General features: G+C 33.8%; 1 protein-coding gene across 1 annotated transcript in view; it reads right to left on the bottom strand.

Moving 5' to 3' along the window:
- The window catches only part of LOC148217335 (protein EFR3 homolog B-like), a gene marked incomplete at its 5' end in the record, with an annotated part of 44,133 nt that extends 22,401 nt beyond the window's left edge, over positions 1 to 21,732 (bottom strand). Inside the window, 5 exons of the mRNA XM_088158727.1 lie at positions 7,375 to 7,503; positions 10,372 to 10,533; positions 12,964 to 13,039; positions 18,944 to 19,006; positions 21,589 to 21,732. Of these exons, the coding sequence (XP_088014853.1) occupies positions 7,375 to 7,503; positions 10,372 to 10,533; positions 12,964 to 13,039; positions 18,944 to 19,006; positions 21,589 to 21,732 (574 nt within the window). The remainder of the gene's footprint in view (positions 1 to 7,374; positions 7,504 to 10,371; positions 10,534 to 12,963; positions 13,040 to 18,943; positions 19,007 to 21,588) is intronic.
- Between the last annotated feature and the right edge of the window lie 883 nt (positions 21,733 to 22,615).

Raw genomic sequence — 22,615 nt, 5'->3', positions numbered from 1 at the left:
ATAAATTCCCACTAACTCCCGCTAGGAACGTCGGATTTTCTCGGGGTTTTTTTTATTTTTTGGGGTGATTTTGGGGGAATTTTGGGATTTTCTTGGTGCCCACCTGCTGAGTGTGCTGCAGGAGCTGGGGGATGGCCAGAGCTCAGGACACATCCCAAAAACCCCAAACAGCCAAATCCCAAAACACACAAATCCCAATAAAACCCCAATAAAATCCCAATAAAATCCCAATAAAATCCCAATAAAACCCCAATAAAACCCCAATAAAATCCCAATAAAATCCCAATAAAATCCAATAAAATCCCAATAAAATCCCAATAAAATCCCAATAAATTCCAATAAAATCCCAATAAATTCCCAATAAAACACAGTAAAATCCCAATAAAATCCAATAAAATCCCAATACAATCTCAATAAATCCCCAATAAAATCCCAATAAATTCCAATAAAATCTCAATAAAATCCCTATAAAATCCCAATAAAATCCCAATAAAATCCCAATAAATTCCCAATAAATTCCCAATAAATTCCACTAACTCCTGCTAGGAACGTCGGATTTTCTCGGGGTTTTTTTTATTTTTTGGGGTGATTTTGGGGGAATTTTGGATTTTCTTGGTGCCCACCTGCTGAGTGTGCTGCAGGAGCTGGGGGATGGCCAGAGCTCAGGGACACATCCCAAAAACCCCAAACAGCCCAAATCCCAAAACACACAAATCCCAATAAAACCCCAATAAAATCCCAATAAAATCCCAATAAAATCCCAATAAAACCCCAATAAAACCCCAATAAAATCCCAATAAAATCCAATAAAATCCCAATAAAATCCAATAAAATCCAATAAAATCCCAATAAATTCCCAATAAAATCCCAATAAATTCCCAATAAAACACAGTAAAATCCAATAAAATCCCAATAAAATCCCAATACAATCTCAATAAATCCCAATAAAATCCCAATAAATTCCCAATAAAATCTCAATAAAATCCCTATAAAATCCCAATAAAATCCCAATAAATCCCAATAAATTCCAATAAATTCCCATAAATTCCCACTAACTCCTGCTAGGAACGTCGGATTTTCTCGGGGTTTTTTTTATTTTTTGGGGTGATTTGGGGGGAATTTGGGGATTTTTGGGGCTGCCCACCTGCTGAGTGTGCTGCAGGAGCTGGGGGATGGCCAGAGCTCAGGGACACATCCCAAAAACCCCAAACAGCCCAAATCCCAAAATACACAAATCCCAATAAAACCCCAATAAAACCCAATAAAACCCCAATAAAATCCCAATAAAATCCCAATAAAATCCCAATAAAATCCCAATAAAACCCCAATAAAACCCCAATAAAATCCCAATAAAATCCAACAAAATCTCAATAAAACCCCAATAAAATCCCAATAAATTCCCAATAAATCACAGTAATATCCCAATAAAATCCAATAAATTCCCGATAATTTCCCACTAACTCCCGCTAGGAACGTCGGATTTTCTCGGGGTTTTTTTTATTTTTTGGGGTGATTTGGGGGGAATTTGGGATTTTGGGGCTGCCCACCTGCTGAGTGTGCTGCAGGAGCTGGGGGATGGCCAGAGCTCAGGGACACATCCCAAAAACCCCAAACACCCAAATCCCAAAATACACAAATCCCAATGAAACCCCAATAAAACCCCAATAAAATCCCAATAAAATCCCAATAAAATCCCAATAAAATCCCAATAAAATCCCAATAAAATCCCAATAAAATCCCAATAAAATCCCAATAAAACCCCAATAATTTCCCACTAACTCCTGCTAGGAACGTCGGATTTTCTCGGGGTTTTTTTTATTTTTTGGGGTGATTTGGGGGGAATTTTGGGATTTTGGGGCTGCCCACCTGCTGAGTGTGCTGCAGGAGCTGGGGGATGGCCAGAGCTCAGGGACACATCCCAAAAACCCCAAACAGCCCAAATCCCAAAACACACAAATCCCAATAAAACCCCAATAAAATCCCAATAAAATCCCAACGAAATCCCATTAAAATCCCATTAAAATCCCAATAAATCACAGTAAAATCCCAATAAAATCCCAATAAATCACATTAAAATTGCAATAAAATAGCAAAAAAAGGCCGATAAAATCCCAATAAAACCCCAATAAAATTCAAATGAAATCACAATGAAATCCAATAACTTCCCAATAAAATCCCAAAAAATTCCCAATAAACCACAGTAATATCCCAATAAAATCCCAATAAAACCCCAATAAAATCCCAATAAAATTCCCAATAAAATCTCAATAAATCCCAATAAAATCCCAATAAAATCCTAATAAATTCCCAATAAAATCTCAATAAAACCCCAATAAATTCCAATAAATTCCCAATAAATCACAGTAATATCCCAATAAAATCCCAATAAAACCCCAATAAAATCTCAATAAAATCCCAATAAAATCTCAATAAATTCCCAATAAAATCCCAATAAATTCCCAATAAAATCCCAATAAAACCCCAATAAAATCCCAAGAAAATCCCAATAAAACCCCAATAAAACCCCAATAAAACCCCAATAAATTCCCAATAAAATCGCTATAACTCCCGCTAGGAACGTCGGATTTTCTCGGGTTTTTTTTTCTTTTTTGGGGTGATTTGGGGGGAATTTTGGATTTTCTCGGTGCCCACCTGCTGAGTGTGCTGCAGGAGCTGGGGGATGGCCAGAGCTCAGGGACACATCCCAAAAACCCCAAACAGCCCAAATCCCAAAATACACAAATCCCAATAAAATCCCAATAAAATCCCAATAAAATCCCAATAAATTCCCAATAAAACCCAATAAATTCCCAATAAAATCCCAATAAAATCCCAATAAAATCTCTATAAAATCCCAATTAATTCCCAATAAAATCCCAATAAACTCCCAATAAAATCCATTTAAAACCCCAATAAAACCCCAATAAAATCCCAATTAATCCAAATAAAATGCCAATAAATTCTCAATAAATCCCCAATAAAATCCCAATAAATCCCAATAAAATCCAATAAATTCCCAATAAATTCCCAATAAATTCCCAATAAACTCCCAATAAAATCCCAATAAAATCCCAATAAAATCCCAATAAATTCCCAATAAATTCCCAATAAAACCCCAATAAAATCTGAATAAAATCCCAATAAAACCCCAATAAATTCCCAATAAATTACCAATAAAACCCCAATAAATTCCCAATAAAATCCCAATAAAACCCCAACAAAATCCGAATAAAACCCCAATAAATTCCCAATAACTCCCGCTAGGAACGTCGGATTTTCTCGGGGTTTTTTTTATTTTTTGGGGTGATTTTGGGGGAATTTTGGGATTTTCTCGGTGCCCACCTGCTGAGTGTGCTGCAGGAGCTGGGGGATGGCCAGAGCTCAGGGACACATCCCAAAAACCCCAAACAGCCCAAATCCCAAAACACACAAATCCCAATAAAACCCCAATAAAATCCCAATAAAACCCCAATAAAATCCCAATAAAATCCCAATAAAATCCCAATAAAATCCCAATAAAACCCCAATAAAACCCCAATAAAATCCCAATAAAATCCCAATAAAATCCCAATAAAATCCCAATAAAATCCCAATAAAATCCCAATAAAACCCCAATAAATTCCCAATAAATTTCCAATAAATTCCCACTAACTCCTGCTAGGAACGTCGGATTTTCTCGGGGTTTTTTTATTTTTTGGGGTGATTTCGGGGGAATTTTGGGATTTTGGGGCTGCCCACCTGCTGAGTGTGCTGCAGGAGCTGGGGGATGGCCAGAGCTCAGGGACACATCCCAAAAACCCCAAACAGCCCAAATCCCAAAACACACAAATCCCAATAAAACCCCAATAAAATCCCAATAAAATCCCAATAAAATCCCAATAAAACCCCAATAAAACCCCAATAAAATCCCAATAAAATCCCAATAAAATCCCAATAAAATCCCAATAAAATCCCAATAAAATCCCAATAAATTCCCAATAAAATCCCAATAAATTCCCAATAAAACACAGTAAAATCCCAATAAAATCCCAATAAAATCCCAATACAATCTCAATAAATCCCCAATAAAATCCCAATAAATTCCCAATAAAATCTCAATAAAATCCCTATAAAATCCCAATAAAATCCCAATAAAATCCAATAAATTCCCAATAAATTCCAATAAATTCCCACTAACTCCTGCTAGGAACGTCGGATTTTCTCGGGGTTTTTTTATTTTTTGGGGTGATTTGGGGGAATTTGGGGATTTTGGGGCTGCCCACCTGCTGAGTGTGCTGCAGGAGCTGGGGGATGGCCAGAGCTCAGGGACACATCCCAAAAACCCCAAACAGCCCAAATCCCAAAATACACAAATCCCAATAAAACCCCAATAAAACCCCAATAAAACCCAATAAAATCCCAATAAATCCCAATAAAATCCCAATAAAATCCCAATAAAACCCCAATAAAACCCCATAAAATCCCAATAAAATCCCAACAAAATCTCAATAAAACCCCAATAAAATCCCAATAAATTCCAATAAATCACAGTAATATCCCAATAAAATCCCAATAAATTCCCGATAATTTCCCACTAACTCCCGCTAGGAACGTCGGATTTTCTCGGGGTTTTTTTTATTTTTTGGGGTGATTTGGGGGGAATTTGGGGATTTTGGGGCTGCCCACCTGCTGAGTGTGCTGCAGGAGCTGGGGGATGGCCAGAGCTCAGGGACACATCCAAAAACCCCAAACACCCAAATCCCAAAATACACAAATCCCAATGAAACCCCAATAAAACCCCAATAAAATCCCAATAAAATCCCAATAAAATCCCAATAAAATCCCAATAAAATCCCAATAAAATCCCAATAAAATCCCAATAAAATCCCAATAAAACCCCAATAATTTCCCACTAACTCCTGCTAGGAACGTCGGATTTTCTCGGGGTTTTTTTTATTTTTTGGGGTGATTTGGGGGAATTTTGGGATTTTGGGGCTGCCCACCTGCTGAGTGTGCTGCAGGAGCTGGGGGATGGCCAGAGCTCAGGGACACATCCCAAAAACCCCAAACAGCCCAAATCCCAAAACACACAAATCCCAATAAAACCCCAATAAAATCCCAATAAAATCCCAACGAAATCCCATTAAAATCCCATTAAAATCCCAATAAATCACAGTAAAATCCCAATAAAATCCCAATAAATCACATTAAAATTGCAATAAAATAGCAAAAAAAGGCCGATAAAATCCCAATAAAACCCCAATAAAATTCAAATGAAATCACAATGAAATCCCAATAACTTCCAATAAAATCCCAAAAAATTCCCAATAAACCACAGTAATATCCCAATAAAATCCCAATAAAACCCCAATAAAATCCCAATAAAATTCCCAATAAAATCTCAATAAATCCAATAAAATCCCAATAAAATCCTAATAAATTCCCAATAAAATCTCAATAAAACCCCAATAAATTCCCAATAAATTCCCAATAAATCACAGTAATATCCAATAAAATCCCAATAAAACCCCAATAAAATCTCAATAAAATCCCAATAAAATCTCAATAAATTCCCAATAAAATCCCAATAAATTCCCAATAAAATCCCAATAAAACCCCAATAAAATCCAAGAAAATCCCAATAAAACCCCAATAAAACCCCAATAAAACCCCAATAAATTCCCAATAAAATCGCTATAACTCCGCTAGGAACGTCGGATTTTCTCGGGTTTTTTTTTCTTTTTTGGGGTGATTTGGGGGGAATTTTGGGATTTTCTCGGTGCCCACCTGCTGAGTGTGCTGCAGGAGCTGGGGGATGGCCAGAGCTCAGGGACACATCCCAAAAACCCCAAACAGCCCAAATCCCAAAATACACAAATCCCAATAAAATCCCAATAAAATCCCAATAAAATCCCAATAAATTCCCAATAAAACCCAATAAATTCCCAATAAAATCCCAATAAAATCCCAATAAAATCTCTATAAAATCCCAATTAATTCCCAATAAAATCCCAATAAACTCCCAATAAAATCCATTTAAAACCCCAATAAAACCCCAATAAAATCCCAATTAATCCAAATAAAATGCCAATAAATTCTCAATAAATCCCCAATAAAATCCCAATAAATCCCAATAAAATCCCAATAAATTCCCAATAAATTCCCAATAAATTCCCAATAAACTCCCAATAAAATCCAATAAAATCCCAATAAAATCCCAATAAATTCCCAATAAATTCCCAATAAAACCCCAATAAAATCTGAATAAAATCCCAATAAAACCCCAATAAATTCCCAATAAATTACCAATAAAACCCCAATAAATTCCCAATAAAATCCCAATAAAACCCCAACAAAATCCGAATAAAACCCCAATAAATTCCCAATAACTCCCGCTAGGAACGTCGGATTTTCTCGGGGTTTTTTTATTTTTTGGGGTGATTTTGGGGGAATTTTGGGATTTTCTCGGTGCCCACCTGCTGAGTGTGCTGCAGGAGCTGGGGATGGCCAGAGCTCAGGACACATCCCAAAAACCCCAAACAGCCCAAATCCCAAACACACAAATCCCAATAAAACCCCAATAAAATCCCAATAAAACCCCAATAAAATCCCAATAAAATCCCAATAAAATCCCAATAAAATCCCAATAAAACCCCAATAAAACCCCAATAAAATCCCAATAAAATCCCAATAAAATCCCAATAAAATCCCAATAAAATCCAATAAAATCCCAATAAAACCCCAATAAATTCCCAATAAATTTCCAATAAATTCCCACTAACTCCTGCTAGGAACGTCGGATTTTCTCGGGGTTTTTTTATTTTTTGGGGTGATTTGGGGGGAATTTTGGGATTTTGGGGCTGCCCACCTGCTGAGTGTGCTGCAGGAGCTGGGGGATGGCCAGAGCTCAGGGACACATCCCAAAAACCCCAAACAGCCCAAATCCCAAAACACACAAATCCCAATAAAACCCCAATAAAATCCCAATAAAATCCCAATAAAATCCCAATAAAACCCCAATAAAACCCCAATAAAATCCCAATAAAATCCCAATAAAATCCCAATAAAATCCCAATAAAATCCCAATAAAATCCCAATAAATTCCCAATAAAATCCCAATAAATTCCCAATAAAACACAGTAAAATCCCAATAAAATCCCAATAAAATCCCAATACAATCTCAATAAATCCCCAATAAAATCCCAATAAATTCCCAATAAAATCTCAATAAATCCCTATAAAATCCCAATAAAATCCCAATAAAATCCCAATAAATTCCCAATAAATTCCCAATAAATTCCCACTAACTCCTGCTAGGAACGTCGGATTTTCTCGGGGTTTTTTTTATTTTTTGGGGTGATTTGGGGGGAATTTGGGGATTTTGGGGCTGCCCACCTGCTGAGTGTGCTGCAGGAGCTGGGGGATGGCCAGCAGGTGGCCCAGCAGGGCCATGAAGGAGGCGCTCAGGGCCAGCAGGGAGCAGCGATTGGGACCCGGCAGCAACGGCTCCTCCTGGGCCAGGGCCTGGAAGGTTCCAGAAAAATCCCCAAAAATTCGGGATTGGGGAGAGAAAAGAAGGGAAATGGAATTAAAAAATGAATGGGTTTGGGGGAATGGGGAACAGAGAGAAATAAAAGGGTGAAAAATGGGAATTAATTTAAAATAATTGCTAATAATAATTTTTGAAAATTTTATTAAATATCCGTAAGAAATTGGGGAAATAATTCCCAGATTAATAAAAAAAAATGATTCCTAAAATAATAAAATTGATAATAATAAGGAATAGATTAACAAAAAAAAAAAAAACCAAAAAAAATGTCAAAAATAATGAAAATTGATAATAATAAGGAATAGATTAACAAAAAAAAAATACAAAAAAAGTCAAAAATAATGAAAATTGATAATAATAAGGAATAGATTAACAAAAAAAAAATGACCAAAAAAATTTTCAAAAAAAAAAAAATCGATTCAAAATTCCATTTAAAAAAATTTCCGTTTTTCCAGAAAAATCCGTGGGGGAATTGTGGGGGAATGGGGAAGGGAAATGGGGAAGGGAGAAGAGAAAATGGAAATAAAACGGGAAAAATTTGATTTTTTTTTTTTTAAATAAATGGATTTGGGGAAATAAGTAAAGGAAAAAAAAAAAAGAATGAAAAAGGAAAAGAATTGAAAATAATTTAAAAAAAAAAAAAAAATCCGTAAAAAATTGGGAAGATGATTCCAAAAATAATTCCAAAAATAATAAAAATAACTCCAAAAATAATTCAAAAAATAATAAAAGTAATGATGATTTTTTTAAAAATTAAAAAAAAAAATTAAAAAAAAAATTTCAAAAAGTAACGAAAAAGAATTCCATAAAAAAATTCCAATAAAAATTTCCAGTTTTCCAGAAAAATTCATGGGGAAGTCGGGAAAAATTCCTGAAATAATTCCAGAAAAATTCCATTAAAAATAAAATTTTAAAAAAATCTCCCCCCAAAATTCAAAAATCATTTAAATTAAAAAAAAAAAAATTCCACGAATAATTCCAAGAATAATTCCAGAAATAATTTCATTAAAAAAAATTTTAAGAAATTTTCAAAACTAATTTAAAAAAATTAAAAAATGGGAAAATAATTTAAAAAATAATTCCAAAAATAATTCCAAAAAATTGCAAAAAAAATTTAAAAATAATTTAATAAAAATTCCATTAAAAATTCCATTTAAAAAAATTTAAAATCCATTAAAAATTCCATTAAAATTCCTCCCCCCCCAAAAAAGGGATTTTTGATTGTTAAAAAAAAGAGAAAACATGAAAAAGAACAAAATTTCAAAAGTAATTAATAAAAATAATTAAAATCCCCCAAAATAAACAAATCTAAAAGTTCCACAACCCCAAAATAATAATTAAAAAAAAATTAAATAAATAAATAAATAAAATAAAATAAATGGAAAACAAATTAAGAAAGCACCCAAAAAAAAGGAAAAAATTCAATTAAAAAAAAATTAAAATAAAAAAATAAAATTAAAAAAAAACACAAAAATTTTGAACGACCCCCATGCAAAAAACTCAAATAAAATAAAAAAAAGCATAAAAAAAACCACGAATAAAAATAAATTTAATGAAATCGAATTTAATTAAAAACCCCAAGATAAGAAAAAAATCCCAATCAAAAAAAAAAAAAAGCCAATCCAAAAAAAAAAAAAAAACCCCAAAATAAAAAATAAACTTTCAATTTCATCAAAAGAAATTCTAAAAAAAAAAATAAAATCAATAAAATTAATCAAAAAAATTAATTGGATTAATTAGAAAAAAACCCAAAATAAGAAATTATTCGATAAAAAAAAATCCAATCGAAAAATCAGATTTACAAAAAAAAACCCCAAATCCCAATAAAACCCCGCCCAAAAAATTAAAAAAAAAAAAAAAAAAAAATCCCCTAAAATTCCCAGAATTCCCTTCCTGCGTGACATCCGTGATGACGTCATCACTTCAAAATCCCAAATCCCAACAAAACTCCCCCCAAAACCCCAAAATCTCAAAAAAACCCCTAAAAAAATTCCCATAAATCCTCCCAAAAATTCCAAACAATTTCCCAGAATTCCAGAATTCCCTTCCTGCAGAATGAGCGTGACCTCATTGATGACGTCATCACGTGAAACCCCCAAATCCCAACAAAACTCCCCCTAAAAACCCCAAAAATCTCAAAAATACCCTAAAAAAACCTCCCATAAATCCTCCCAAAAGTCACAAAAATTAAAAAAAAAAAATTTCCCAGAATTCCCTTCCTGCAGAATGAGCGTGACATCAACGATGACGTCATCACTTGCAAACTCCAAATCCCAACAAAACTCCCCCCAAAAATAATTGAAAAAAAATTCACAAAAACCCCTAAAAAAATTCCATAAATCCTCCCAAAAATTCCAAAAAATTCCCCAGAATTCCCAGAATTCCCTCCCTGCAGGGCGAGCGTGACCTCAATGATGACGTCATCATCTGCAAACCCCAAATCCCAACAAAACTCCCCCCAAAAAACCCCAAAAATCTCAAAACCCCCTAAAAAACTCCCATAAATCCCCCCCAAAAAAGTCCCCCAAATTTTTCCCAGAATTCCCAGAATTCCCTTCCTGCGGCGTAAGAGTGACCTCAATGATGACGTCATCACCTCAAAATCCCAAATCCCAACAGAAATTCACCCCCCCAAAAATCACAAAAACCCCTAAAAAAAAAATTCCCGCAAATCCCCCCCGCAAAATTTCCCAAAATTTCCCACAATTCCCTCCCTGCGGGGCGAGCGTGACCTCAACGATGACGTCATCACGCGAAAACCCCAAATCCCCCCCAAAAAACCCCCCAAAAAATCACAAAAAAACCCCAAAAAATTCCCCCCCCAATTTCCCAGAATTCCCTACCTGCAGGGCGAGGGCGAGGCGCACGAGGTCGGTGATGACGTCATCGGTGGCCAGCTCCAGCCCCAGCAGGGCGAGCAGGCGGAAGAGGGCCCGGAAGTGACGTCGGGAATTGTTGGGTTGCTGAGCCAGCACAAAAAGCAGCCGCAGCAGAGCCGGCCCGTGCTGGAAATGAGGGAAAATTCGGGAATTTTGGGGGAATTTTTGGGATTTTGGGGTTTTTGGGGTTTTTTTTTTTTTTTGGTGGGATTTTTGAGGGATTTTCTTGGAGATTTTTGAGGGGTTTTTTGGGATTTTTTTGGGGATTTTTTGGGATTTTTTGGACGATTTTTGAGGGATTTTTTAGGAATTTTTGGGGGATTTTTGGGGATTTTTTTGAGGATTTTTAAGGGATTTTTTAGGAATTTTGGGGGATTTTTTGGGATTTTTTTTGAGGATTTTTTGAGGGATTTTTTAGGAATTTTTGGGGGATTTTTTGGGATTTTTTTGACGATTTTGGGGAATTTTTAGGGATTTTTTGAGGATTTTTTGGGATTTTTGGGGATTTTCTTGAGGATTTTTAGGGGATTTTGTGGGATTTTTTGAGGGATTTTTTGGGATTTTTTTGACGATTTTTGAGATTTTTGGGGATTTTTTGGAGGATTTTTAAGGGATTTTTTAGGAATTTTTGGGGATTTTTTTGGATTTTTTGGGGGATTTTGGGGGATTTTTTTGACGATTTTTGGGGATTTTGGGGGATTTTGGGGGATTTTCTTGAGGATTTTTGGGGGGATTTTGGGGGGATTTTTTGAGATTTTTGAGGGATTTTTTGGGATTTTTGGACGATTTGTGGGATTTTTTGGTGAATTTTTGGGGGGATTTTTTATGGATTTTGGGGATTTTTTGGACGATTTTTAGGGATTTTTGGGGATTTTTTTGAGGATTTTTAAGAGATTTTTAGGATTTTTCGGGGATTTTTTGGATTTTTTGGACGATTTTTGGGATTTTTTTTAGGATCTTTGAGGGATTTTTAGGAATTTTGGGGGGGATTTTTTGGGATTTTTTTGACGATTTTTGGGGATTTTTAGGATTTTTTTGGACGATTTTTGGGGATTTTTTGGGATTTTTTGAGGATTTTTGAGGGATTTTTTAGGATTTTTTGGGGATTTTTTGGGATTTTTTGGACGATTTTTGGGATTTTTTGGGGGATTTTTAAGGATTTTTTAGGAATTTTGGGGGATTTTCTTGAGGATTTTTGGGGGGATTTTTTGAGATTTTTGAGGGATTTTTGGGGATTATTTTGACGATTTTTTGGGATTTTTTGGAGAATTTTTGGGGGATTTTTAAGTGATTTTTGGATTTTTTTGACGGTTTTTGGGGATTTTTGGGGATTTTTTGAGGATTTTATGGGAATTTTTTAGGAATTTTGGGGGGGATTTTTTGGGATTTTTTTGGCGATTTTTGGGGATATTTTTTGAGGATTTTTAAGGGATTTTTTAGGAATTTTGGGGGATTTTTTTGGATTTTTTGACGATTTGGGGGGATTTTCTTGAGGATTTTTGGGGGGATTTTTGAGGGATTTTTTGGGATTTTTTTGACGATTTTTGACCATTTTTGGAGATTTTTTGGAGGATTTTTGGGGGGATTTTTTAGGGATTTTTTTGATTTTTGGGATTTTTTGACGATTTTTGGGGATTTTTGGGGATTTTTAAAGGATTTGGGGGGATTTTTTGGCGTTTTTAAAGGAATTTTTTGGATATTTTGGGGGATTTTTGAGGATTTTTTGGGGTTTTTTTTAGGAGATTTTTAGGGAGATTTTTTGAGGATTTTTAGAGACTTTTCTGGGATTTTTTGGGAATTTTTGGGGGATTTTTCTGAGGATTCTTTGGGGATTTTTTGGGGATTTTGGGGTTTGTTTTTTGTGTTGCTGAGTCAGCACAAGAGCAGCCCCCTGCTGGGAAATGAGGGGAATTCGGGAATTTTTGGGAATTTTTGGGGAATTTTGGGGATTTTTGGGGGATTTGGGGGATGATGGGAAATCTGGGTTTTTTGGGGGATTTTTGGGGGATTTTTAGGGATTTTTAGGAATTTTTTATGGATTTTTGGGGGATTTTAGATTTTTGGGGATTTTTAGATTTTTTGGGATTTTTTGAGGCATTTTTTGGGATTGTGGGGGGATTTTTTTGGAATTTTGGGGAATTTGGGGATTCTGGGAATTCTGGCGATTTTGGGGGGATTTTTTTGGGATTTTTAGGAATTTTTTTTGAGATTTTTTAGGGATTGTCGAAAGATTTTTTGGGATTTTTGGAGGGATTTCTTCTGGGATTTTTGGTATTTTTTTAATTTTTAGAGATTTTTTGGGGGATATTTTAGGAACTTTTAGGGATTTTTTTTGAGGATTTTTGGGGAATTTTTGGAGATTTTTCGGGGGGGAATTTGAGGAATTTTAGGATTTTTTTTTGAGGATTTTTTGGGGATTTTTATGGATTTTTGGGGCATTTTTTTGGTTATTTTGGGGCTTTTTTGGGGGATTTTTTTGGAGGATTTTTCTGGGATTTTTCCGGGATTTTTCCAGGATTTTTGGGGTGATTTTTGGATTTTTTTTTTTTTCCAAACCTTTTTCATGAAGATGGAATCCTGGCGGGAACATTTCTCCATTTTCAGCTTCAGCACCGACACATCCTCCACGGAACTGCGGGAAAAAATCCCCCAAAATTCCCCAAAATTCCAGAAAATTCCAGAAAATTCCCCAAAATTCCCCAAAATTCCGGAATTCCGGGATGGGACGGGACCATCCCAGAGCAACCAAGGAAAAAAAATTCCTGAAAAACTCATCCCCAATCCCAGAATTCCCCAGATTTTCCAAATTTTTCCCAAGTTTTCCCAAATTTTCCCAAATTATCCCAAATTTTCCCCAAATTATCCCAAATTTCCCAATTTTCCCTCAAATTTTCCCAAATTTCCCAAAATTTCCCAATTTTTCCCAAAATTTTCCCAATTTTTCCCAAATTTTCCCCAAATTTCCCCAATTTTCTCCAATTATTCCAAATTTTCCTAAATTTCCCAACATTTTCCCAGATTTTCCAAAGTTTTCCCAAATTTCCCAAAATTTTCCCAAGTTTTCCCAATTTTTCCCAATTTTTCCCAATTTTTCCCAAGTTTTCCCAAATTTTCCCCAAATTATCCCCAATTTTCCCCAATTTTCTCCAATTATTCCAAATTATCCCAAATTTCCCAACATTTTCCCAGATTTTCCTCAAATTTTCCCAAATTTCCCAAAATTTTCCCAATTTTTCCCAATTTTTCCCAGATTTTCCTCAAATTTTCCCAAATTTCCCAAAATTTTCCCAATTTTCCCCAATTTTCTCCAATTATTCCAAATTATCCAAATTTCCCAATTTTCCCTGAAATTTTCCCAAATTTCCCAAAATTTTCCCAAATTTTCCCAAATTTTCCCCAAATTATCCCCAATTTTCCCCAATTATTCCAAATTTTCCCAAATTTCCCAACATTTTCCCAGATTTTCCAAAATTTCCCCAAATTTCCCCAAATTGTCCCAAATTTTCCCAAATTTTCCCAAATTTTCCCTCATTTCCCCAAATTGTCCCAAATTTTCCCAAGTTTTCCCAAATTTCACCCAAATTATCCCAAATTTCCCAATTTTCCCTCAAATTTTCCCAATTTTCCCAAAATTTTCCCAAATTTCCCCAAATTTTCCCAAATTTCCCAAATTTTCCCAATTTTTCCCAATTTTCCCCAAATTATCCCAAATTTCCCAATTTTCCCTCAAATTTTCCCAAATTTCCAAAATTTTCCCAAAATATTTCCCAATTTTTCCCAATTTTTCCCAAATTTTCCCCAAATTTTCCCCAATTTTCCCCAATTTTCTCCAATTATTCCAAATTTTCCCAAATTTCCCAACATTTTCCCAGATTTTCCAAAATTTCCCCAAATTTCCCCAAATTGTCCCAAATTTTCCCACAATTTTCCCAAATTTCACCCAAATTATCCCAAATTTCCCAATTTTCCCCTCAAATTTTCCCCAAATTTTCCCAAATTTTCCCCAAATTTTTCCAAATTATCCCAAATTTCCCAATTTTCCCTCAAATTTTCCCAAATTTCCCAAATTTTCCCAAATTTCCCAAATTTTCCCCAAATTTTCCCCAATTTTCCCCACTTTTCCCCAATTATTCCAAATTTCCCAAATTTCCCAACATTTCCCCAGATTTTCCAAAATTTCCCCAAATTGTCCCAAATTTTCCCAAAATTTTCCCAAATTCACCCAAATTATCCCAAATTTCCCAATTTTTCCCTCAAATTTTCCCAAATTCCCAAAATTTTCCCAATTTTTCCAAAATTTTCCCAAGTTTTCCCAATTTTTCCCAAATTTTTCCCCAAAATTTTCCCCAATTTTCCCCAATTTTCTCCAATTATTCAAATTATCCAAAATTTCCCAACATTTTCCCAATTTTTCCCAATTTTCCCCAAATTTCCCAAATTGTCCCAAATTTTCCCAAATTTTCCCAAATTTTTCCCTCATTTCCCCACATTTCCCCAAATTTTCCCAAATTATCCAAATTTTCCCCAAATTATCCCAAATTTCCCCAATTTCCCTCAATTTTCCCAAATTCCCAAAATTTTCCCGAATTTCCCAAAATTTTCCCAATTTTCCCAAAATTTCCCAATTTTTCCCAATTTTCCCCAAATTTTCCCCAAATTTTCCCCAATTTTACCAAATTTTCCAAATCATCCCAAATTTCCAATTTTCCCTCAAATTTTCCCAAATTTCCCAAAATTTTCCCAAATTTCCCAAAATTTTCCCCAAATTTTCCCCAAATTTTCCCAAATTTTCCCCAATTTTCCCCAATTTTCTCCAATTATTCAAATTTTCCCAAATTTCCCAACATTTTCCCAAATTTCCCAACATTTTCCAATTTTTCCCTCAAATTTTCCCCAATTTTCCCCAAATTTTTCCAAATTATCCCAAATTTTCTGAAATTTTCCCATCCCAAATTTTCTCAATTTATCCAAATTTTCCCAAATTTTGTGTCTTGGGCCTGATCTGGAAGAAATTCCTGAAATAATCTGGAAAAAAAAAAATCTGCAAATTTGTAGAAAAAATTATGGGAAAAATAAATAAAATTTTTTAAAAAAATCTGTGAAAAATCAGCAAAAAATCCCATGAAAAATCCCCCAAAAAAATCTTTAAAAAGACTTTAAAAAAATCCCTAAAACCCCCCAAAAATCCCTAAAAAAAATCTTTAAAAATCACCAAAAAATTCCTAAAAAAGTCCCAAAAATCCCCCAAAAATCCCTAAAAAATCTGTAAAAATCCTCAAAATATCCCAAAAAATCCCAAAAAATCCACAAAAAAAATCTCAAAAAAATCCCCAAAAAATCCCCAAAAAATCCCGAAAATAATCCCCAAAAATCCCCAAAAAATCCGAAAATAATCCCAAAAAATCCCTAAAAAAAAATCTTGAAAAATCACCAAAAAATCCTTAAAAAATCCCCAAAAATCCCCAAAAAATCCCAAAAAATCTCAAAAAAATCCCCCCAAAAATCCCCCCAAAATCCCGAAAATAATCCCAAAAAATCCTTTTAAAAAATCTTGAAAAATCACCAAAAAATCCCCAAGAAATCCGAAAAAAAATCCCAAAAAATTCTCAAAAAAATCCGAAAAAAATCCGAAAAAAATCCCCAAAAAATCCCCAAAAAATCCCCAAAAAATCCCCAAAAAATCCCAAAAAATCCGAAAAAATCCCAAAAAATCCCAAAAAATCCCCAAAAAATCCCGAACATAATCCAAAAAATCCTTTAAAAAATCTTGAAAAATCACCAAAAAATCCCCAAAAAATCCCAAAAAATCCCAAAAAATCCCAAATTTCATTCCCATTTTTTTTTTCCCAATAAAATAATTTTTCACTTCACCTTTCGGGGCAGAGTTTGTGTCGGTTCCCGTGGCGGTCGATGAAAAAAATCCCCAAAAATCCCCCAAAAAATCTCAAAAAATCCCGAACATAATCCCAAAAAATCCTTTAAAAAATCTTGAAAAATCACCAAAAAATCCTTTAAAAATCCCCTAAAAATCCCCAAAAAATCCGAAAAAATCCAAAAAATCCCTAAAAAATCCCAAAAAATCCTCAAAAATATCCCAAAAAATCCCCAAAAATCCCCAAAAAATCCCAAAAAATCCCGAAAATAATCCCAAAAAATCCTTTAAAAAAATCTTGAAAAATCACCAAAAAATCCCCAAAAAATCCCAAAAAATCCCCTAAAAATCCTCAAAAATATCCCAAAAATATCCCCAAAAAATCACCAAAAAATCCTTAAGAAATCCCAAAAAATCCCCAAAAAATCCGAAAAAAATCCGAAAAAATCCGAAAAAATCCCCAAAAAATCCCCAAAAATCCGAAAAAAATCCGAAAAAATCCGAAAAAATCCCCAAAAAATCTCAAAAAAATCCCAAAAAAAATCCGAAAAAAAATCCCAAAAAATCCCCCAAAAAATCCCAAAAAATCCCCAAAAAATCCCTAAAAAATCCCCCAAAAAATCCCAAAAATCCCCAAAAATCCCCAATTTTTTTTCCAACCCCAGAAACACCAAAAATTCCCATAATTTTTATTAAATTCACCTTTCGGGGCAGAGTTTGTGTCGGTTGCCGTGGCAGTCGATGAAAAAAATCCCCCAAAAATCCCCAAAAAAATCTCTAAAAAATCCCCAAAATCCCCTAAAAATCCTAAAAAAATCTGTAAAAATTCTCAAAAAAATCCCAAAAAATCCCCAAAAATCCCCAAAAAATCCTAAAAAAATCCCCAAAAAATCCTTAAAAAATCCCAAAAAATCCCTAAAAAAATCTGTAAAAATCCCAAAAAATCCCCCAAAAATCCCAAAAATCCCCAAAAAATCCCAAAAATCCCAAAAAATCCCCAAAAAATCCTCAAAACATCCGAAAGAAATCAAAAAAAATCCCCAAAAAATCCCAAAAAATCCGAAAAAAATCCGAAAAAATCCCTAAAAATCCCCAAAAATCCGAAAAAATCCCAAAAATTCCCTAAAAAATCCCCAAAAAATCCCCAAAAAATCCCCAAAAATCCCAAAAAATCCCAAAAAAATCCCTAAAAATCTGAAAAATCCCCAAAAAATCCCTAAAAAAATCCGAAAAAATCCCAAAAAATCCCAAAAAATCCCCAAGAAATCCGAAAAAAATCCCAAAAATTCCCTAAAAATCCCAAAAAATCCCAAAAATCCAAAAAATCCCAAAAAAATCCCAAAAATCCTTTAAAAAAATCTTGAAAAATCCCCAAAAATCCCTAAAAAAATCTCAAAAAATCCCTAAAAAAATCCCCGAAAAATCCGAAAAAAATCCGAAAAAATCCGAAAAATCCCAAAAAATTCCTAAAATCCCAAATTTTTTTTCCAACCCCAGAAACACCAAAAATTCCCATAATTTTTATTAAATTCACCTTTCGGGGCAGAGTTTGTGTCGGTTCCCGTGGCAGTCGATGAAAAAAATCCCCCAAAAAATCCCCCCCAAAACCTAAAAATTCCCCAAAAAACCGCAAAAATCCTAGAAAAAATCCCTAAAAAATCCCCAAAATCCTCGAAAAAAATCTCTTAAAAATCTGTAACAATCCTCAAAAATCCTCAAAAAATCCCCAAAAATCCCCAAAAAATCCCCAAAAATCCCCAAAAATCCCTCAAAAAATCCCAAAAAATCCCCAAAAAAATCCACAAAAAATCCCCAAAAGATCCCAAAAAATCCCCAAAAGATCCCAAAAAAATCCCCAAAAAATCCACAAAAAATCCCGAAAATAATCCCAAAAAATCCCCCAAAAATCCGAAAAAATCCCTAAAAATCCCAAAAAAAAATCTCAAAAAATCCCCCAAAAATCCCCAAAAATCCCCAAAAGATCCCAAAAAAATCCCAAAAAATCCACAAAAATCCCGAAAATAATCCCAAAAAATCCCCAAAAATCCGAAAAAAAATCCGAAAAAATCCCTAAAAATCCCCAAAAAAATCTCAAAAAATCCCCAAAAAATCCCAAAAAATCCCAAAAAAATCTCAAAAAATCCCTTAAAAAATCTTGAAAAATCCCCAAAAAATCCCCAAAAATCCCAAAAAATCCCTAAAAAATCCCCAAAAAATCCCCAAAAATCCGAAAAAAATCCCAAAAAATCTGTAAAAATCCCTAAAAATTCTCCCAAAAAATCCCCAAAATATCCCAAAAATCCCCAAAAAAATCCCAAAAAATCCTTTAAAAAATCTTGAAAAATCACCAAAAAATCCCCAAGAATCCGAAAAAAATAAAAAAAAAAAATCCCTAAAAAATCCCAAAAAATCCCCAAAAAATCTCAAAAAAATCCCAAAAAATCCCCAAAAAATCCCTAAAAAAATCCAAAAAAACCCCAAAAAATCCCCAAAAAAATCCGAAAAAATCCAAAAAACCCCAAAAAATCCCCAAAAAATCCTTTAAAAATCCCAAAAAATCCCCAAAAATCCCTAAAAAAATCCCTAAAAACCCCCAAAAATCCCAATAAATCCCAAATTTCATTCCCATTTTTTTTTTCCCATTAAAATAATTTTTCACTTCACCTTTCGGGGCAGAGTTTGTGTCGGTTTCCGTGGCGGTCGATGAAAAAAATCCTCCAAAAAATCCTCCAAAAAATCCAAAAAAATCCCCAAAAAATCCCCAAAAAATCCCCAAAATATCCCCAAAAAATCCCAAAAAATCCCTTTAAATATCAAAAAAATCCCTAAAAAATCCCTAAAAATCTCTAATATTCTGCAAAAAAATCCCTAAAAAAATCCCAAAAAAATCCCAAAAAATCCCCAAAAAATCCCTAAAAAATCTGTAAAATCCTCAAAAAAATCCCAAAAAAATCCCCAAAAAATCCTTTAAAAAATCTTGAAAAATCCCAAAAAAATCCCTAAAAAATCTCAAAAAACCCCCAAAAAAATCCGAAAAAATCCCTAAAAAATCCGAAAAAAAATCCCCAAAAATCCCGCCCAAAAAATCCCGAACATAATCCCAAAAAATCCTTTAAAAATCTCAAAAATCACCAAAAAATCCCAAAAAATCCCCAAAAAATCCCCAACAAAATCCGAAAAAATCCCAAAAAATCCCAAAAAATCCCAAAAAATCCGAAAAAAATCCCAAAAAATCTGTAAAAATCCCTAAAAAATCCCCAAAAAAACCCCAAAAAATCCCCAAAAAATCCCTTAAAAAATCTCGAAAAATCCCCAAAAAATCCCTAAAAAATCCGAAAAAAATCCCAAAAATCCCCCAAAAAATCTCAAAAATCCCGAAAATAATCCCAAAAAATCCCCAAAAAATCTCAAAAAAATCCCAAAAAAATCCCAAAAAAAAATCCCTAAAAGATCCAAAAAAACCCCAAAAAATCCCCAAAAAAATCCGAAAAAAATCCCAAAAAACCCCAAAAAATCCCTAAAAAAAATCCGAAAAAAATCCAAAAAATCCCCAAAAAATCCTAAAAAAATCTGAAAAAATCCCTAAAAATCCAAAATTTCCTTCCCAACCCCAAACCCAATTTTTTCCCAATCAAATAATTTTTCACTTCACCTTTCAGGGGCAGAGTTTGTGTCGGTTGCCGTGGCGGTCGATGAAAAAAAATCCCCAAAAAATCCCCCAAAATCCCCCCAAAAACCTGAAAATTCACCCCAAAACCGCAAAAATCCTAAAAAAATCCAAAAAATCCCCTAAAAAAATTCCTAAGCAATCTGTAACAATCCTCAAAAAATCCTCAAAAAATCCTAAAAAATCCCAAAAATCCCTAAAAAATCCCTAAAAAATCTCTAAAATCTGCAAAAAAATTCTAAAAAAATCCCCAAAAATCCCCTAAAAAAATCCTAAATAAATCTGTAAAAATTCTCAAAAAAATCCCCAAAAATCCCCAAAAATCCCCCAAAAAGTCCCCAAAAAATCCCAAAAAATCCCCAAAAAATCCGAAAAAAATCCGAAAAAATCCCCAAAAAAATCCCCAAAAATCCCCAAAAAAATCCTGAACATAATCCCCAAAAAATCCTTAAAAATCTTGAAAAATCACCAAAAAATCCTTAAAAAAATCCAAAAAATCCCCAAAAAATCCCGAAAATAATCCCAAAAAAATCCTTTTAAAAATCTTAAAAAATCACCAAAAAATCCCTAAATAATCCCAAAAAATCCCAAAAAATCCCAAAAAATCCCAAAAAAATCTCAAAAAAATCCGAAAAAAATCCCCCAAAAAATCCCCAAAAAATCCCAAAAAAATCCGAAAAAATCCCGAAAAATCCGAAAAAATCCCAAAAAATCTCAAAAAAATCCCGAAAATAATCCCAAAAAATCCTTTAAAAATCTTAAAAAATCACCAAAAAATCCCTAAAAAAAATCAATAAAATCCCCAAAAAATCCCTAAAAAAATCCGAAAAATATCCCCAAAAATCCCCAAAAAATCCCAAAAAATCCCCAAAAATCCCAAAAAATCCCTAAAAAATCCCCAAAAAATCCCAAAAAATCCCCCAAAAATCCGAAAATAATCCCAAAAAATCCTTTAAAAAATCTGAAAAATCACCAAAAAATCCCTAAAAAATCCTTAAAAAAATCCCCAAAAAATCCGAAAAAATCCGAAAAATCCGAAAAAAATCCCCAAAAAAATCCCTAAAAAAATCTGAAAAAATCCCAATAAATCCAAATTTCCTTCCCAACCCCAACCCAATTTTTTCCCAATCAAATAATTTTTCACTTCACCTTTCGGGGCAGAGTTTGTGTCTGTTTCCCGTGGCGGTCGATGAAAAAATCCCCAAAAAATCCCCAAAAAATCCCGAAAATATTCCCAAAAAATCCCCAAAAAATCCCAAAAAATCCCCAAAAATCCCCCAAAAATCCCCAAAAAAATCTCAAAAAATCCCGAAAATAATCCCAAAAAATCCCCAAAAAATCCCAAAAAAATCCGAAAAAAATCCGAAAAATCGAAAAATCCCCAAAAAATCTCAAAAAAATCCCGAAAATAATCCCAAAAAATCCTTTAAAAAATCTTGAAAAATCCCCAAAAAATCCCTAAAAAATCTCAAAAAATCCCTAAAAAATCCCCGAAAAATCCGAAAAAAATCCGAAAAAAATCCTAAAAATCCCCAAAAATTCCCTAAAAATCCCAAATTTTTTTTCCAACCCCAGAAACACCCAAAATTCCCATAATTTTTATTAAATTCACCTTTCGGGGCAGAGTTTGTGTCGGTTTCACGTGGCGGTCGATGAAGGTGCTGAGGATTTCGAGGACGAAAATGGGGATTTGGGGCTCGCGCAGGAGCGCGGCCGAAAGGAGGCGCTCGAGGAAAGCTCCGGGCAGGGCGGTCCCGAGGCTGCTGCTCCGCAACGAGGAGGAAACCTGAGAATTCCCAAAAAAAATCGGGAATTTTGGATTCCTGAAATTCCCACGGGGTGGGAAAGGGAAGTGGGGAAAAAATGGCGGAGATTTGGGGGGGAAATGGAGGAGTTTTGGGGGGAAAATGGGTTTTTTTGGGAGAAAAATGGGATTTTTTGGGGGAAAAATGGAATTTTTTTGGAGAAAAATTAAATTTTTTGGGGGAGAAATTGACTTTTTTTGGGGGGAAATATCAGCTTTTTTTGGGGAAAAAAAATCAAATTTTTGGGGGAAAAAATTAAATTTTTTGGGGAGAAAAATTGACTTTTTTGGGGGGGAAATATCAGCTTTTTTTGGAGAAAATCAACATTTTTTTGGGGAAAAATCAACTTTTTTTTTGGAGAAAAATCAAGATTTTTTTTTTTGGAAAAAAATCAGCATTTTTTGGGAGAAAAATGAATATTTTTGGGGGAAAAATCAATTTTTTTTTGGAAAAAAATCAGCATTTTTGGGAGAAAATCAGCATTTTTTGGTGAAAAATCAATTTTTTTTTTGAAAAAATCAAATTCTTTGGGAAAAAAATTGACTTTTGTGGGGGGGAAATATCAGCTTTTTTTTGGGGAAAAAAAATCAATTTTTTTTGGAGAAAAATCAACTTTTTTTAGGGAAAAAAAATCAGCATTTTTGGAGAAAAATCAACTTTTTTTTTGGAAAAAATCAATTTTTTTGGAGAAAAATCAACATTTTTTGGGAGAAAAATCAAGATTTTTTTTTTTGGAAAAAAATCAGCATTTTTGGGAGAAAATCAACATTTTTTTGGAGGAAAATCAACTTTTTTTGGGGGAAAAAAATCAATTTTTTGGGGAAAAAATCGACATTTTTGGGGGGAAATATCAGCTTTTTTGGG

The sequence above is a fragment of the Sturnus vulgaris genome, unplaced genomic scaffold, assembly GCF_052056855.1.
Source record: "Sturnus vulgaris isolate bStuVul1 unplaced genomic scaffold, bStuVul1.hap1 Scaffold_865, whole genome shotgun sequence".
In the NCBI taxonomy this organism is placed as follows: Eukaryota; Metazoa; Chordata; class Aves; order Passeriformes; family Sturnidae; genus Sturnus; species Sturnus vulgaris.
Note: the sequence above shows the minus strand (reverse complement) of the source record. Positions and strands in the feature narration are given on the sequence as shown.